Source organism: Orbicella faveolata, unplaced genomic scaffold (assembly GCF_042242905.1).
Source record: "Orbicella faveolata isolate gen_17 unplaced genomic scaffold, um_ofav_v1 contig_15, whole genome shotgun sequence".
Lineage (NCBI taxonomy): Eukaryota > Metazoa > Cnidaria > Anthozoa > Scleractinia > Merulinidae > Orbicella > Orbicella faveolata.
The window spans coordinates 3,446,271-3,463,078 of NW_028301542.1; the positions used below are offsets into that span (position 1 = coordinate 3,446,271).

The window sequence follows — 16,808 nt, forward strand, 5'->3', positions numbered from 1 at the left end:
CCGCCAAACAGGCCAGCAAAATGTTATATTTGCTTTGCAATCTGGGTCTTGTCTTTACCGCCATTATCACCAGCACATTCATCAGGATCGTCACAGGAAAGCTTAGGATGTTCAGGATTATCGCTGTCGTGGCCAAGGCAGTCTTTTCCACTTGGTACTCCTGCTTCCAAACCATCTCGTTCATGGGACATATTACAACCAAGAATCCCGCTTTAGGTTCAGTTACGTTCATGGAGAGTTTTTCAAAGTACAGCTTGCGCCTATCTTTACCAGACGAAAAGAAATGTCCTTTACGAAATGTGTCTAACAAGGTCACTCCCAGATAAGCTTTATAAAGCAAAAACAACCCTTCACAAAGTTGATTGAAGTTCCGCTCCGCTTCAAGCAGTACTTCACAGAGTATAAACTGACATTTCACAAAGTAACGTGAAGTACCATTTCGTAAAGCACCAACTAATAGTTCTTAACGTTTAAAGTTACTTTCTACAAAGTATCTTATACACTATTTCTTTAAGTTTGAAACATCATTTTGCAATCTACGTATTAAAATTTTGCAAAGTATCTTGAAGTATCAGTTCCTAAATGGTAAACGCGATTTCTCAAGTTCAATTATTCAAATTTCACAAATTGCAAAGAGTTCTTGCGATATCATTTCCTATGTTACCAAAATATAAAAAATCATTTCGCAACTGAGTATCTCGAGTAATACTTCTCTTAAAGTGAAAAATTCAATTTCGGAAATTACAACTTTTAAGGTTTTAAAAATTTCGTAAAGTTTCATTTCCTCAGCTGCAAACGCAATTTCGCAAATTCAGTATATTCAATTTCTCAAATTAATTGCGTAAAATCATTTGGTGATCCTGAGGTATTATTTCCTATGGTACCCAAATACAGCAACATTTCGCAAAGTATCCCTAAGTAATATTTCTCTTAAAGGGAAGAATTCCATTTCGTCAGATACAACTTTTAAGTTGTAAAATATTTCGAAAAGTATCTTGAAGTATTTGTTTCAAAGTGGTAATGGCAATTTCGCAAATTCAAATATTAAAATTTCACAAATTCCAAAGAATCATTTGATGATCTTGAGATACCATTTCCTATGGTACCTAAAACCAAAGTAACATTTCTCAAAGTATCTTAAGTAATATTTCTCTTAAAGTGAAAAATTCCATTTCCTAAGTTACAACTTTAAGTTTTAAAAAATCTCCCAAAGTATCATGAAGTATGTGTTTCTAAGTGGTAAACCCAATTTCCCAAATTCAAAATCTTTTAAGATTTTGAATTTGGGAAATTTCTGAAATTTTAAAAAAATTCAGAAATTGCAAAGAATCATTTGGTGATCTTGAGATACCATTTCCTATGGTACCAAAATACAAAGTAACATTTCGCAAAGTATATTTCACTTAAAGTTACAACTTATATGTTGTAAAAACCTTCGCAAAGTATTTTGAGGTATCACTTCCTAAATGGTAAACGCAATTTCGCAGATTCAAAATGTTTCAATTTCACAAATTTCAGAGAATAATTAAATGAACTATCTTCAGGTACCATTTCCTTTAGTACCAAAGTAGCATTTTGCAAAGTATCTTAAGTAAAAACTCCATTTCGGAAGTTCAACTTGCTCTTGCAAAGTATCTCAGTGTAAGTACCATTTCCTAACTGGCAAACAAGATTTAGCAAATTAAAAATACTAACATTTCACCAAAGCACCATTGTGCAGAGTATCTTGAAGTACCATTTCCTAATGTATCAAACACAATTTGGCAAAGTCATTTCGTAAATCATTGAGATAAATTTCACAATAAGTATGCCGGAAGTATCATGTTTTGTCAAGCATGGCATCCACTGCGTCACCAAAAATATCAAACATCCTTTCGCCGATGTAATAATCCGATTCACATAGGTATCTTTCACTCAATGATTTTGAAGAAAGCTTTATGCAAAACTGTGGCATCAGCCTGTCGGGCGATAGTTACTGTCTGTAAATATTGGCTCGAGCTCTTGACGGTAGATACAAGAAGGACCGGGCTAAGGCCTAGAGAAATTCTGCTAGTCTACAATGGCTAAAGTTGTTATTCGCCTACACATTTCACCGCCTCTTTACAACCAGTCCGTAATAAAATAGCAACTTAAAAAGCTTGAAATCTAGCCCTTAAATTTTCATTCCACTCCCGGCGGAAAATAGTGGACAATTAAAAAATGCGTATCTCATTTTAAGAACTGCGCTCGCCCTAAGGATTGCCACAATATAAATTATTTAAGCCGTCTTACGATCTGTTAAAATTGTCATGAGAAGTTAGCTATTGATCATGCATAGATACTGTGTTTACCTTTCTTACTCACCAGTCTGCATACGAGCCAAGTGGCATAGAAGAATTAAGTAGAAGCTTTCGTTATTTTAAGACGATCTTAGCCTACAACCATCAGAAATAACAGAAGCTAGTGACATTAAGATCAGCTAAACGTACTCATTTCAACTCAGCTAAGTCTATTCTTAAAAATTTTGCAGCTGATGTTGTTCCTTGAGGTAAACTAGGCCTTGAAAAAGAATATATATTAGTCTTGCCCTTCCACATTCGAAGAAAACTTCGGTCGAGAGAGGGCAGAAAGGCGAAATATTTGTTACTTCTCTACAGATATTTTCGGTTTTTTTGTTTGTTTAATGGAGAAAATCTGTAAAAAATAATGATGTATGAAAGGAGGAGGTCACGGAACCGTAAGTGAATGAAACCAGAACCAAGCCTATATTTCCACCAAGTTCGGAATAGTTTGAAGAGCATTAAAAAAGAAACTATCTGGATGCCGATAAAATACAAAATTCCAAGCGATCGAAGCTCGATATATTTTTCGGCGGAGACAAAAGACAGCCGAAAATACTTCTACGTTGGCAAACTAAGTGATACGCGGGTTTTAAGATGCCCTTGAGTAAAATTGCCACACTTGGAAACGTGGGTCGCACTTAGAAAAAAAGGGTCAAACTATGAACAATGGGTAACACTTGGAAAAATGGGTCACATTTGGAAAAACGTGGGTCACACTTGGAAGAAAAGGCATCAAACTAGGAAAAAAGGGTTAAAAATCCAAAATGGGTCACACATGGAAAAATAGGTCACATTTGCAAAAATGGGTCACACCAGGAGCCATAATCGGGGTCGGAGACCGTAAGCGCGCGCCATTTCAAGTATTGGGGTTGTCCCCATGATATGGGACAATCATTCTATTTTTAGAACAAATTGCGCCATCACCTGTGGCACACGCGCGTACATGCTGCGAGGATTTTTGCGGATATCGCGCGGGGGAAATGGCGTCCGAAATTCCCGAAATGTTTCATATTTTTGCCCCACAACTCAACGCGTTTACGTCTGTTGGAATTTTGCTTAAGTATTTTCGTCGTAAGCTGCTCCAGTTTGAGTGAAGTAAGACAGTGTCGAATTTAGGTATGTTCCGCTGTAAGCTTATATATATCGCTGAGCAAGTTGTGTTCCGACTGATGCTTCTTTTACATGAGCTGTACATTACTCCACTTTAAATTTCACATATGTTGAAGATTAACAGCTTTTCCATTACACAGCAAAAAACTAGCTGGATATATTTAGATATAGCAGAGCTTTAGGACTTCATAGTTTCCTAGCTCCTCTTGCCACACGCTTGCGAGGAATTTGTCAGTCTATCGCGACCGAAAAGTAAGACAAAATAATTGCTAGTTTCAGTTTCGCTTGAATTGTAAGCAACGCTTGATGTTTCATCAAGGCTTAATAATTTTACGTCCGTAGATACTGCTCAGTTTTATTCGTGTAAAAATCCAGTAAATTCTCTGTTGTCGATGAATGAGAGCGCCCGCCGATGCGTGTTTTGTACAGTCAGTAAACATGACAAATTGTACTTGCGCCGCACTTTCGTGTGAAAGTGTACATCGAACTCAAACCGGCAATAGCTCTATAGTTTTTAAATATGTTTAAGATTGGTAAATGTTTGAGAACATATTAAAAGCTAAGCTGAAAATATGTGAATAAAGCAGAAACAATCAGCAAAGTTACGATGACGCTTTCTTTAATCAACTTGGAATAACGATTTTGATTTTGATGATCGAGTTATCAAAACTCCTTGTCTATTTTCATTTTCGCAGTGTAAAACTTCACTATGCTTATGTTGAAGAAACACACATGATGTTAGTAGCCTTTTTTGCATTCGTGAAATTTGTTGCAGCATCTCAGCACAAAAGATAACGAAAGAAATCTTTGTCAAGATTTGTTGGCAATTGAAAACACCGACTCGGACTTGAAAGTGCACGAGCTGCATGCACTATGCAAATGAGCTAATTGTACGTGTCAGACTTTCCTTTCAAAAACTTTTGCAAACTCACCAAACAAGCAGAGACAATAAGAAACCATCAAAACAGGTTTTGGTTATGATTAAACATTGTCTGAGAAACTCACAAATTAACTCGATACCAGAGTAGAGAGTTTTCTTGCTATATTCTTAAGCATACGCGTAAGCTTACAACTAGCGTGAGCAGATCTTATTATTCATTCCCAGCGCGAGATTGAAGTCTTGTTTTCGACCCTGAAAAACCCACCTTTTCCGTTAGCTCAGAGCATAAAACTACTTATAAACGCCCTGGTTCGTATTCCCTGCCTTATTCCCTGCCATCGCTGTGAAAAATACGCAAGAGAATCTCTCAACTCTCACCATTTGATCACGCAACGTGATAACATCCACGCGAGAGCCCCTGACATGTGCGTGAATCCGCGCGGATATATGACGTCAGGATGGCGCAATTTGTTCTAAAAATAGAAAAATTGTCCCATATCATGGGTGCGCGCGAATCTCGAGACTTACGGTCTCCGTCCCCGATTATGGCTCCTGGTCACACTTGTAACAATAGTTGAAACTTGGAAAAATGGGTCACACTAGGAAAAATGGGTCACACTTCAAAAAATGAGTCAAACATGTAAAAATGAGACATACTAGGAAAAATAGGTCACAATTGGAAAAATGGGTCACACTTCAAAAAATGGGTCACATTTGGAAAACATGGGGTCGGTGAGGAGTTGATGCGCAGTGATGGATGAAGGCAAACTGACAGGCTGGTTCGGAAGATCATCTGGAGTGAAGCAGGGCTGTATGTCCCTATGTCGACGTTTCTGTTTCTTCTTGCGGTGGATTGGGTGATGAGGAAAACCATGGAGGGGAGAGGAAGTGGTGTTGGGTGCGACTTCACAAGTGTATTTGAACAATTGGACTGCGCCGCTGGCATCCAAATATAAACACATTCAAGAGGAAACAGAAAGGCTGATTACCAAGGAAGGCAGAATAGGTTTATGTTTAAACGCACCAAAGCTGCAAAGTGTTACGAATGAATACAGCAAGGGTGGGCAAGATTAGAGCCAGGGGCGATGAGGTGGAAGATCTTGCAAAGTTTGTCTACCTGGGTGCCAAAGTCTTGGAAGATGAGGCCGGAACAGAAGACATGAAGAATAGGCTACAGAAAGCTAGAGGCGCCTTTCAAAACCTGCCAAAGCTATAGAAAACAAGAGAAATGGGAAAGGTTAAAGTTTACTTAGACAGGTACTCCCGTATATGGGTGTGAAACATGGAAGAGAGCGAAGAAAAGAAACTAGATGTATCCCAGTTTAAATGTTTGAGAGGGATTCTAAGGATCAGATGGCCTGCACGAGTGAGCAATGAGAGAATCATCGATATGATGTATAACAGAATCGGAGATGAGATTAAAAAAAAAAATGGTGTTGGACTTGAATTGGAGATAAACTGCGTGGAAAGATCCAGTGACTGCATAATGACGTTAGGGTGGAGACCAGAAAATACAAGTGCAGTAGTAAGACTTAGAAAGGCCTGGAGGTAGAGGAAGAGAGACGACAGGCAGGGTGGAACGACTGGAACATTATGAGAGCGGTTGCCAGCGGTAGGGCACAGTGGAAACAGAATGTTACGGCCTTATGCGCCTACTGAGGCAAAGCAGGTGATGATGATGCAAGTATTATGGAATATTGTGAGCTGTGTAACCGCTCCTCCAGCAGTTTCTAGAGTTCAGTTCGGATGAAACACGTTTTAAGTCGCTGAAATTAATTAAAGAGGAGTTGGGTTCTCGAGTTTTGGCTGGTTTTTTGGCTGATTTTTTGGCCCCAGAATATTACAAGTATCTTGAAGTAGAATTTCCTAAACAAATAAATGTTACTAATTATTATTCGTCATTAGAACTAACATTAAAATATACCTGTTGTCTCGCGGTTCTTCATTGAAAATTGCAGCTGTCGTCGACTGCTTTTCTGGCTGAGTGGCTCAGGGTAAATAAAATCCGAAAAGTAATCCAATTTCAAATACGTGAAAAATAATTCTGCGTTCATTACAGTGCTGTTAGTCAAGTTAACTTAAAATAATTTTTCTTAAGAAGGAACCTTCACGAAGTTCACATATTTTTCGGCAAAACTTTGACAGCTTTAAATTACAGTTGCTTATATTTTCTAGTCGGTTCACAGACAAGGAGTCTTCTTCGTTTATTCTCCTCATTTCACCTAAAACCCGTCTTTCGTTTCAAGGTCCCCGATTTCCTATTAAAATTTGCGCCGCCAGGAAGAAAAACAGAACTGCCATGTTTTTCAATTTATTTTTCTCCTTCAATAAAACCGACAACACTCAAAATCAATTTCTAAGGAAGTTTATTTTAACACTGACATGCAATGTCACTAAATTTTTGTAACATAAGCAAAAAAAAATAACCTCCTGGATTAATATCGATATCTCAAGCCATATATAATGTTTTTTAGTAAGTTCTTATTCCTGGTTAAAGTTTGTGCACTTCATCTTTACAAGCTCCTTGCATGTCTTCCGAAACGACTTATTTCTATAGCAATATACGATGGGATTGCACAGAGAATTAAGCGAGAAAACAGAAATTACAACGGGATGAGACAAAACTATTACGTTTTCAATGTAACTACTACTTTTAAAAAAGACTTGCATAAGTAAGTTATACACAATCAAGGGGAAAAGAAACACAAGCAAAGCCAGTATAATTATCCTGGTAGTTTTCAGAGCTTTCTTCTCCTTTGCAAAGTCAGCAGCGGCTTGTGGTGAAACTTGTTCACATTTGATTTGTTTCTCGTGTCGGCGGGTTACAAAATAAACAGATAAATGAAAGTAAAGTATCAACAAAAGGTTGGAACATCCCAATAAAAAACCTGCGACCCTGATGATGGTTTGGAACTCATCAGAAAGGCTTTGCAGAATAGCTGGGCAACATGCAATGACCCAGGAACTGACAACGGCCATTTTTAAACGAAACTCCGTTACAAGTGTCACATAACGAAAAGTGTGCTTCATGGCTACGAACCGTTCCAAACTAATAAGTGCCAAATGAAACAGAGATACACGAATTGGAATCCAAAAGATGAGGTAGGTTTCCTTATGGTATCGACAGTATTCAATTAGAGATAAACCTTTTATGACATAAATCTGTCCCACGATGAAACTCGGTTGTGACGCCGCTCCGACTATCAGGTCTGTTCCCGCCAAACAGGCCAGCAAAATGTTATATTTGCTTTGCAATCTGGGTCTTGTCTTCACCGCCATTATCACCAGTATATTCATCAGGATCGTCACAGGAAAGCTTAGGATGTTCAGGATTATTGCTGTCATGGCCAAGGCAATCTTTTCCACTTGGTACTCCTGCTTCCAAACCATCTCGTTCATGGGACATATTACAACCAAAGATCCCTCTTTGGATTCAGTTGCATTCATGGCAAGTTTTCTGCGAAGTCCAGATTCCGGACGCTTGCGGTACCTTTTTTGACACAAAACGAAATGGTTTTTACGAAATATACCTATCAATCTCACAGTTTGGGAAACTTATATGAGCGGAGCAACCTTCTTTGAAGTAACACCTCATCAAGTAATATTTAACGGAGTATAAAGTGACTACTCGCAAAGTAACTTGAAGTGGCATTGGTAAAGAACCTCAAAGGACGATTTCCTCAAACACCAAGCAATAGAACAAAGCAGCATTTCGCAAAGTGTTTTAAGAACCAATTGTTTAAGGCTAAAACACAATTTCCCAAACAACAAATTAATTCTAAAGTGTGACAGCGGACGCATTGGTAGTCTGTCGGCCGACGTGTTTGTATTGTGTCGGTAGTGTTTCGGCTGACGAGTTGGTAGTGTGTCTGTAGTGTGTCGGCCGACGTGTTCGTATTGTGTCGGTAGTGTGTCGGCCGACGTATTCGTATTGTGTCGGTAGTTTGTCGACCGACGTGTTGTCGGTAGTGTGTCGGCCGACTGGTTAGTATTGTGTCGGTAGTGTGTCGGCCGACTTGTTCGTATTGTGTCGGTAGTTTGTCGGCCAAGGCTTTCGTAGTATGTCGGTAGTGTATCGGTATTGGTTATATCGGATTCTTTAACTCATGACTGCACCAATCAATTTTTCTCAACATGGAAAGTGACATTTGGCCGCAAAGTATCTTAAGTGCCATATATTTGTTAAAGTGACAAACACCATTTCGCAAACTGCGATGGAAGATTTAGTAAACTACTTTGAATAACATTTCCTACGTGGAAAACATCAAAGCACCATCAAGTAATCAATCAATCAATCAATCAATCACTGAAACGAACTGTTGATAACTATTATTCTTCCTCAAGAGTTAGGTTTAAATATATTTCCCGTCTTCCGCTTCATCTTTAGTGAAAATGATGACAGGTGTCTTTGACTGATTTATTGTCCGAGTGGCTCAGGATAAATAAAATTAAATAAGAGATCCAATTCCCAAGGCAAGAGAAAAATCTTGTGCTTTAAAATGTAATGCTGTTAGTTAACATACTACAAAGTAACTTCTTTGATATTTTTAACGAAGGGACCTTCAGGAAGTTCAGATATTATGCGTGAAAACCTTGTAACCTTCCAATTACAGTTGATGTTATTGTCCTGTTGTTAGAGATCGAATCATGGCACCCATCTTGTTTTATTCTTCTTGAAATTTCACGAAACCCTTTTTCCATAGTGCAGGATTTGCAATTTAATTCAATTTACACTGTCTGAAAAAAAAACCTTAGTGATGGGTAAACAGTAACTCGCCTTGTTTTTGTAGTTTATTTCTACTCTCAAACGAATCCCACAGCACATCTAAATCAATTTCCAAGGAAGTTTATTTCAACGCATGCGATGCTACTGAATTTTGTAGCATCAGCAACTCCTGGTTTATAAATACCAGAGGCCATAAAGGTCTATGATAATTTCTCTTATTCCTCCTTAAAGTTTGTGCACTTCATTTTAAGTAGCTCTTTGCATGTCTTTCGAAACTTCCTATTTCTATAGCAATATATGATCGGATTGCACAGAGAATTAAACCAGAGAACCGATACGAGAACGGGCTGGGACAAAACTATTACGTTTACAATGTAACTACTGCTCTTAAAATAGATGGGCAAAAAGAAATAATGCACATTCGCCGGCAAAAAACACACAAGCAAAGTCATTGTAATTATCCTGGTAGTTTTCAGAGCTTTCTTTTGCTTTGCAAAGTCAGCAGCGGCTTGTGGTGAAACTTGTTCACATTTGATTCGTTCCTCGTGACGGCGAGTTACAAAATAAACCGAAAAATGACAGTAAAGTAGCAGCGAAAGGCTGAAACATCCCAACAAAGTATTTGCTACCCTGATAATGATTTCAAACTCTTCAGAAAGGCTTTGCAGAATAGCTGGGCAACATGCCATGACCCAGGAACTAACAACGGCTATTTTAAAACGAAGCCCCGTGACAATTGTCACATATCGCAAGGTGTACTTCATGGCTACAAACCGTTCCACACTAATAAGTGTCAAATGATACAGAGATGCAAGAATTGGAATTATGTAAATGATATTGGCTTCCTTACGGTATCGGCAATATTCAGTCAAAGAAAAACCTTTCATGAAATAAATCTGTCCCGCAATGAAAGTCGGCTGTGAAGCGGCTCCTACTAACAGGTCTGTTCCCGCCAAACAGGCCAGCAAAATGTTATATTTGCTTTGCAATCTGGGTCTTGTCTTTACCGCCATTATCACCAGCGCATTCATCAGGATCGTCACAGGAAAGCTTAGGATGTTCAGGATTATTGCTGTTATGGCCAAGGCAATCTTTTCCACTTGGTATTCCTGCTTCCAAACCATCTCGTTCATGGGACACATTTTAATCAAGGATCCCTCCTTAGATTCAGTCACGTTCATAACGAGTTTATCCTTTTTTTTTTCTTCAAAGTACGGCTTGCAGTATCTTTTCCAGACGAAACGAATTGTTCTTCGCGAAATACGCCTAACAAGCTCACAGCCCTGAAATTAATTAGAGCGAAAACAATGAAAAGCAAAGAAAGTTTTCTGACGTAGCCGCCACTTCATCGAGCAATATTTCAAGGAGTATAAAGTGACATTTCGCAAAGTAATGTGAACTACCACTTCACAAATTAAGCACCTCGAACGATCATTTCGAAAATAATTAAGCTATATTTCTCAACTTACAAAGTAGCACTTTCCAAACTTTTTTCAGTATCATTTGTTAAAGGAGCAAATACCATTTCGCAAACTATGAATCAAAATTTTAAAGTAGCATTTCCTAGGTGGCAAACATTGAAACACAGACATAACACTGAAACAAATGTTACTAATTGTTATTCGTCATCAGAACTTGCGTTAAAATATAGCTGTTGTCTTGCGCTTCTTCATTAAAAATACCAGCTCTCGTCGACTGATTTACTGGCTGAGTGACTCAGGATAAATGAAGTCCTGAAAAGAATCCAATTTCCAATGCAAGAAAAAAAACTTCCCGTAAAATGTAGTGTTGTTAGTTGAGATAACTTAAAGGATTTTTTTTTAAGAAGTAACCTTCACGATGTTCAGATATTATGCACCAAAACTAGCTATGACGCATTCAGATTACAGTTAGTTTTCTTTTTCTGTCGATTCATGGACAACACAAAATTCGCCATGTTTTTCAATTTATTTCTTTCCTTCAATGAAATTGACAACACTCTAAATCAATTTCTAAGGAGGTTTATTTCAACACGTGCAAGGTTACTAAATGTTTTAGCATCCGCGAGTCCTGTATGATCAATATCACACGCCATACTGGTTTGTAATAAGTTTTTATTCCTCGGTAAAGTTTGTACACTTCATTTTAAGCAGCTCCTTGTATGTCTTTCGAAAAATCTTATTTCTATAGCAATATATGATTGGATTGCACACAGAATCGACCGACAGAACCGATATAACAAGGGGATGGGACAAAACTATTACTTTAACAATGTAACTACTACTCTTAAAAAAGACGTGCAAAAATAAACAATACACAATGACGGGCAAAAAACACACAAGCAAAGCCATTACAATAATCCTGGTAGTTTTCAGAGATTTCTTCTCCTTTGCAAAGTCTGCAGCGGCTTGTGGTGAAACTTGTTCACATTCGATTTGTTTCTCGTGACGGCGGGTGACAAAATAAACCGAAAAATGACAGTAAAGTAGCAACGAAAGGTTGAAATATGCCAAGAAGATCATTACGACCCTTGCAATGATTTCAAACTTTTCAGAAAGGTTTTGCAAAATAGTTGGGCAACATGTGATGACCCAGCAACTAACAACGGTTATTTTTTAAGGGAAATTCCGTAACAATTGTCACATCTGGAGCTTAATTGGAGCGGAATCAATGAAAAGCAATCAAAGTTTCCTGAAGTACCCGCCACTTCATCAAGGAATATTTCACGGAGTATAACACACTGTAAGTGATTTTTCTCAAAGTAACGTGAAGTACCATTTCGCAAGGCACCTCGAAACACCATTTCGTAAAGTAGCAAGCTATATTTTTCAAAGTACAAGGTAACATTCCCGAAACTTTTTTAATTACCACTTGTTAGCGTGACAAACACGCTTTTGAAATTACCAGTTAAAATTTGGTAAACCATCTTGAAGTAGCATTTCCTAACGGGTAAACAAATGTTGCTAATTATTATTCGTCATCAAAACTTACGTTAAGATATAATTTTTGTCTTGCGGTTTCTTTACTGAAAATTGCAGCCGTCGAGAACTGATTTTCTGGCTGAGTAGCTCAGGATAAATGAAATCCGAAAATAAATCCCCTTTCCAATGCAAGAAAAAAACTATTTTGCCTTGATTGGAGTGTTCATAGTTGAAATAATCTAATTTTAGAAAGTAATTTTTCAGGGAGCAACATTTCTCGAAGTTTAGTTATTATGGGTGAAAACTTTAGCAAAACGCTTTTAAATTACAGTTGCTTTTATTATATTGTTGAAGCATAAAAAAGCAAAGCCATTGTAATTATCCTGGTAGTTTTCAGAACTTTCTTCTCCTGTGCAAAGTCAGTAGCGGCTTGTGGTGAAACTTGCTCGCATTTGATTTGTTTCTCGTGGCGGCGGGTTACAAAATAACCGATAAATGACAGTAGAGCATCAAAGAAAGGCTGAAATATCCCAACAAGGACCATACGACCCTGATAATGATTTCAAACCCTTCAGAAAGGCTTTGCAGAATAGCTGGGCAACATGCGATGACCCAGGAACTAACAACGGCTATTTTTAAACGCGACTCTGTAAAAATTGTCTCATAACGAAAAGTGTACTTCATGGCTTCAAACCGTTCCACACTAATAAGTGTCAAATGATACAAAGATGCATAAATAGGAATTCCAAATATCAGGTGGCTTTCCTTATGGTATCGACAGTATTCAATTAGATATAAATCTTTCATGACATAAATCTGTCCCGTAATGAAAGCCGGTTGTGAAGCCGCTCCGACTATCAGGTCTGTTCCCGCCAAACAGGCCAGCAAAATGTTATATTTGCTTTGCAATCTAGGTCTTGTCTTTACCGCCATTATCACCAGCACATTCATCAGGATCGTCACAGGAAAGCTTAGGATGTTCAGGATTATTGCTGTCATGGCCAAGGCAATCTTTTCCACCTGGTACTCCTGCTTCCAAACCATCTTGTTCATGGGACACATTTTAATCAAGGATCCCGCTTTAGATTCCGTTACGTTAATAGCGAATTTTTCGAAGTTGGCTTTGCGATCGTTTGCGGTACGTCCCTTTTAGGAGGGTCCCCTATACCTCTTCTGAAAACAATTTCACGCATATGTAATTGGCCTTTTCACGCATCACGTAAAATTCGAAAAACAGCTTCACGTTCACAGAAAAAAGCAAGCAATCACGTTTCCCGTAAAAATGCAAAGGCTAAATCATGTGCCACATAAAAATACAAATTCTGTCCACGTTAGCAAAACATACAGAACCCTCCATTTTAATGCATCGAAATGCCGTGTCTGACACATCGTGACAGACTAGTTTCTAGGGCCTCCTGGTTAACTGTCGCTGTGGTTAGTTCTCAGTCCTCCAGCCGCAAGCGCGTCGAATGGGCAGGTTTTACATCTAGTTTTGTGCAGTTTACGAGCTTTAATGACGCTAAAATCTTCAAAAGAAGTGAAAAATTATCCCCGCAAAAGTCGTTGGTTCACAAATCACGCGTAAGTAAATGCATAATTCACGGATCATGAAAACATCGAAAACCAGTTTCCCGAGGACGGAAAATATAGATTCGCGAATCACGGAAAAAGTAAATCCTCATTCACGCTTCACGCAAAGCAAAAAATGCTTATTCACGCGTCACGGAAAAAGTATAGGGGACCCTCTTTTAGACACGAAACGAAAGGTTCTTTACGAAATATACCTTACATGGACACCGCCCGGGAAATTAATTACAGCGAAAACAGTGAACAGCACAGATATTTTCCCGAATTACCAGCCACTTCATCAAGTAGTATTTCATTGAGTGTAAAGTAACATTTCGCAAAGTAACGAGAAGTACCATCTCGAAAAGAACATCTATGGACGATTTCGTAAAGTACCAAGCTATATTTGTCAAATTACAAAGTGGTATTTCGCAAACTTTAATAAGTACCATCTGTTAAACGAACAATAACCACTTCGAAACTACAAATTAAAATTTGGTCAAGTATGTTGAAGTAGCATTTTCTAAGTGAAAAACATTGAAACACAAACAAAACACTGAAACAAATGTTACTAATTATTATTCGTCTTCCGAGCAAAACTTACGTTAAAATATAGTTTTTGTCTTGCGCTTCTTCATTGAAATTTGCAGCTGTCGTGGACTGATTTTCTGGCTGAGTGGCTCAGGATAAATGAAATCCAAAAGGAATCCAATTTCCAATGAAAGAAAATAAATTTTGCCGTAAAATGCAACACTGTTGGTTAAGATAATTTAAAGTAAATTTTTTATAAGAATTAATCTTCACGAACTTTCTTAAGTGCCATTTGTTAGAGTGACTGCATAATTTTGTAAACTGCGAATCAAAATTTTGTAAAGTATCTTGAAGTAGCATTTCCTCAGTAGCACATTTTAAAACACAATTAGAACAGTGAAAGAAATGTTACTAATTATTATTGGTTCGCGCTTCTTCACTGAAAATACCATCTGTCGATCGGGGCCTGACTTTCTTCTTTGAGTGTAAATCCGAAAAGGAATTCAATTTCCAATGAAAGAAAAAAAATATTTTGCCGTAAAATGCTGTACTTAAGTTCAGATAAATTAAAGTAACTTTTTTTTTTATAAGAACGACTATTATGATAACAGATATTATGAGACAAAACTTTCGGAAACCGTCAAATTACAGTTGCTTTAATTTATTTCCTTGTCGAAATCATAGACATGGACGCCATCTTCTTTTATTCTCCTGATTTCACCTGAAAGCCGTCTTTCATGGTGCAGGATTTGCAATTAAAATTTACGTCGAAACGAAACGGAACAAACTTCGCCATGTTTTTCAATTTATTTCTCTCCTTCAATGAAATTGACAACACTCTAAATCAATTTCTAAGGTATAGTTTATTTCAATGACACATGAAATGTTACAAAATTTTGTAACATCATCGATATCACAGGCCATGGTGGTTTTTAAAAAGTTGTTATTCCTCGTTAAAGTTTGTGCACTTCATTTTAAGCAGCTCTTTGCAAGTTTTACGAAACGTTTTATTTCTATAGCAGTATATGATTGGATTGCAAAGAGAATTGAGCATGAAAACCGATGCGAAAACGGGCTGGGACAAAACTATTACGTTTCCAATGTAACTACTACTCTTAAAATAGGCGTGCAAAACTAAATTATGCACAATCAAGGGGGAAAAACACACAGCCAAAGCCATTAAAATAATCCTGGTAGTTTTCAGAGCTTTCTTCTCCTTTGCAAAGTCAGCCGCGGCTTGTGGTGAAACTTGCTCGCATTTGATTTGTTTCTCGTGACGACGGGTTACAAAATAAACCGAAAAATGACAGTAAAGTATCAACGAAAGGTTGAAACATGCGAAGAGGAAACCTGGGACCCTGATAATGATTTCAAACTCTTCAGAAAGGCTTCGCAGAATACCTGGGCAACATGCGATGACCCAGGAACTAACAACGATTATTTTTAAACGCAGCTCTGTAACAGTTGTCTCATAACGAAAAGTATACTTCATGGCTACAAACCGTTCCATACTAATAAGTGTCAAATAAAACAGAGATGCATAAATAGGAATTCCAAATATCAGGTGGCTTTCCTTATGGTATCGACAGTATTCAATTAGAGATAAACCTTTTATGACATAAATCTGTCCCGCAATGAAAGTCGGCTGTGAAACCGCTCCGACTATCAGGTCTGTTCCCGCCAAACAGGCCAGCAAAATGTTATATTTGCTTTGCAATCTGGGTCCTGTCTTTACCGCCATTATCACCAGCACATTCATCAGGATCGTCACAGGAAAGCTTAGGATGTTCAGGATTATTGCTGTCATGGCTAAGGCAATCTTTTCCACCTGGTATTCCTGCTTCCAAACCATCTCGTTCATGGGACATATTCCAACTAAGGATCCCTTTTTGGATTCAGTTACGTTCATGGCGAGTTTTCTGCGGTCGGTTGCGGTACTTTTTTGACGTGAAACGATATGTTCTTCCCGAAATATACCTATCGATATATCAAGTTCAGAGTTTGGGAAACTTATATGAGCGGAGCAACCTTCTTTGAAGTACACCTCATCAACTAATATTTAACGGAGTATAAAGTGACTACTCGCAAAGTAACTTGAAGTGGCATTTAAAAAAGCACCTCAAAGGACGATTTCTTCAAGCACCAAGCAATAGAACAAAGTAGCATTTCGCAAAGTGTTTGAAGAGCCAATTGCTTAAGTCTAAAACACAATTTTCCAAATCACAAATTAATTCTATAGTGTGTCAGCGGACGCATTGGCATTGTGTCGGCCGACTTGTTTGTATTGTGTCGGTAGTGTGTCGGCCGACTTGTTAGTATTGTGTCAGTAGTGTGTCGGCCGACGTGTTCGTGTTGTGTCGGTAGTTTGTCGACCGACCTGTTGTCGGACGCATTGGCATTGTGTCGGCCGACTTGTTTGTATTGTGTCGGTAGTGTGTCGGCCGACTTGTTAATATTGTGTCGGTAGTGTCTCGGCCGACGTGTTCGTATTGTGTGGGTAGTTTGTCGGCCAAAGTGTTCGTAGTATGTCGGTGGTTTGTTGGTAGTGTTGGCCGACGCGTTGGTTATATCGGATTCTTTAACTCATGACTGCACCAATCAATTCTTCTCAACGTGGAAAGTGACATTTGACCGCAAAGTATCGTAAGTGCCATATATTTGTTAAAGTGACAAACACCATTTCGCAAACTGCGATGGAAGATTTAGTAAACTACTTTGAATAACCATTTCCTACGTGGAAAACATCAAAGCACCATCAAGTAATCAATCAATCA

General features: G+C 38.2%; 1 protein-coding gene across 1 annotated transcript; it reads right to left on the bottom strand.

Moving 5' to 3' along the window:
* Window positions 1-14,878: 14,878 nt before the first annotated feature.
* LOC149113162 (adenosine receptor A3-like) lies at window positions 14,879-15,943 on the bottom strand. The gene has a single exon (XM_089288496.1). It carries the CDS (start codon window positions 15,941-15,943, stop codon window positions 14,978-14,980), a length of 966 nt encoding a protein of 321 aa, XP_089144622.1. The 3' UTR covers window positions 14,879-14,977.
* Between the last annotated feature and the right edge of the window lie 865 nt (window positions 15,944-16,808).

What these genes read in the sequence shown, in the direction of transcription:
- LOC149113162 (XM_089288496.1), bottom strand. Translation starts at nt 15,943, where the DNA reads ATGAACGTAACTGAATCCAAAAAGGGATCCTTAGTTGGAATATGTCCC.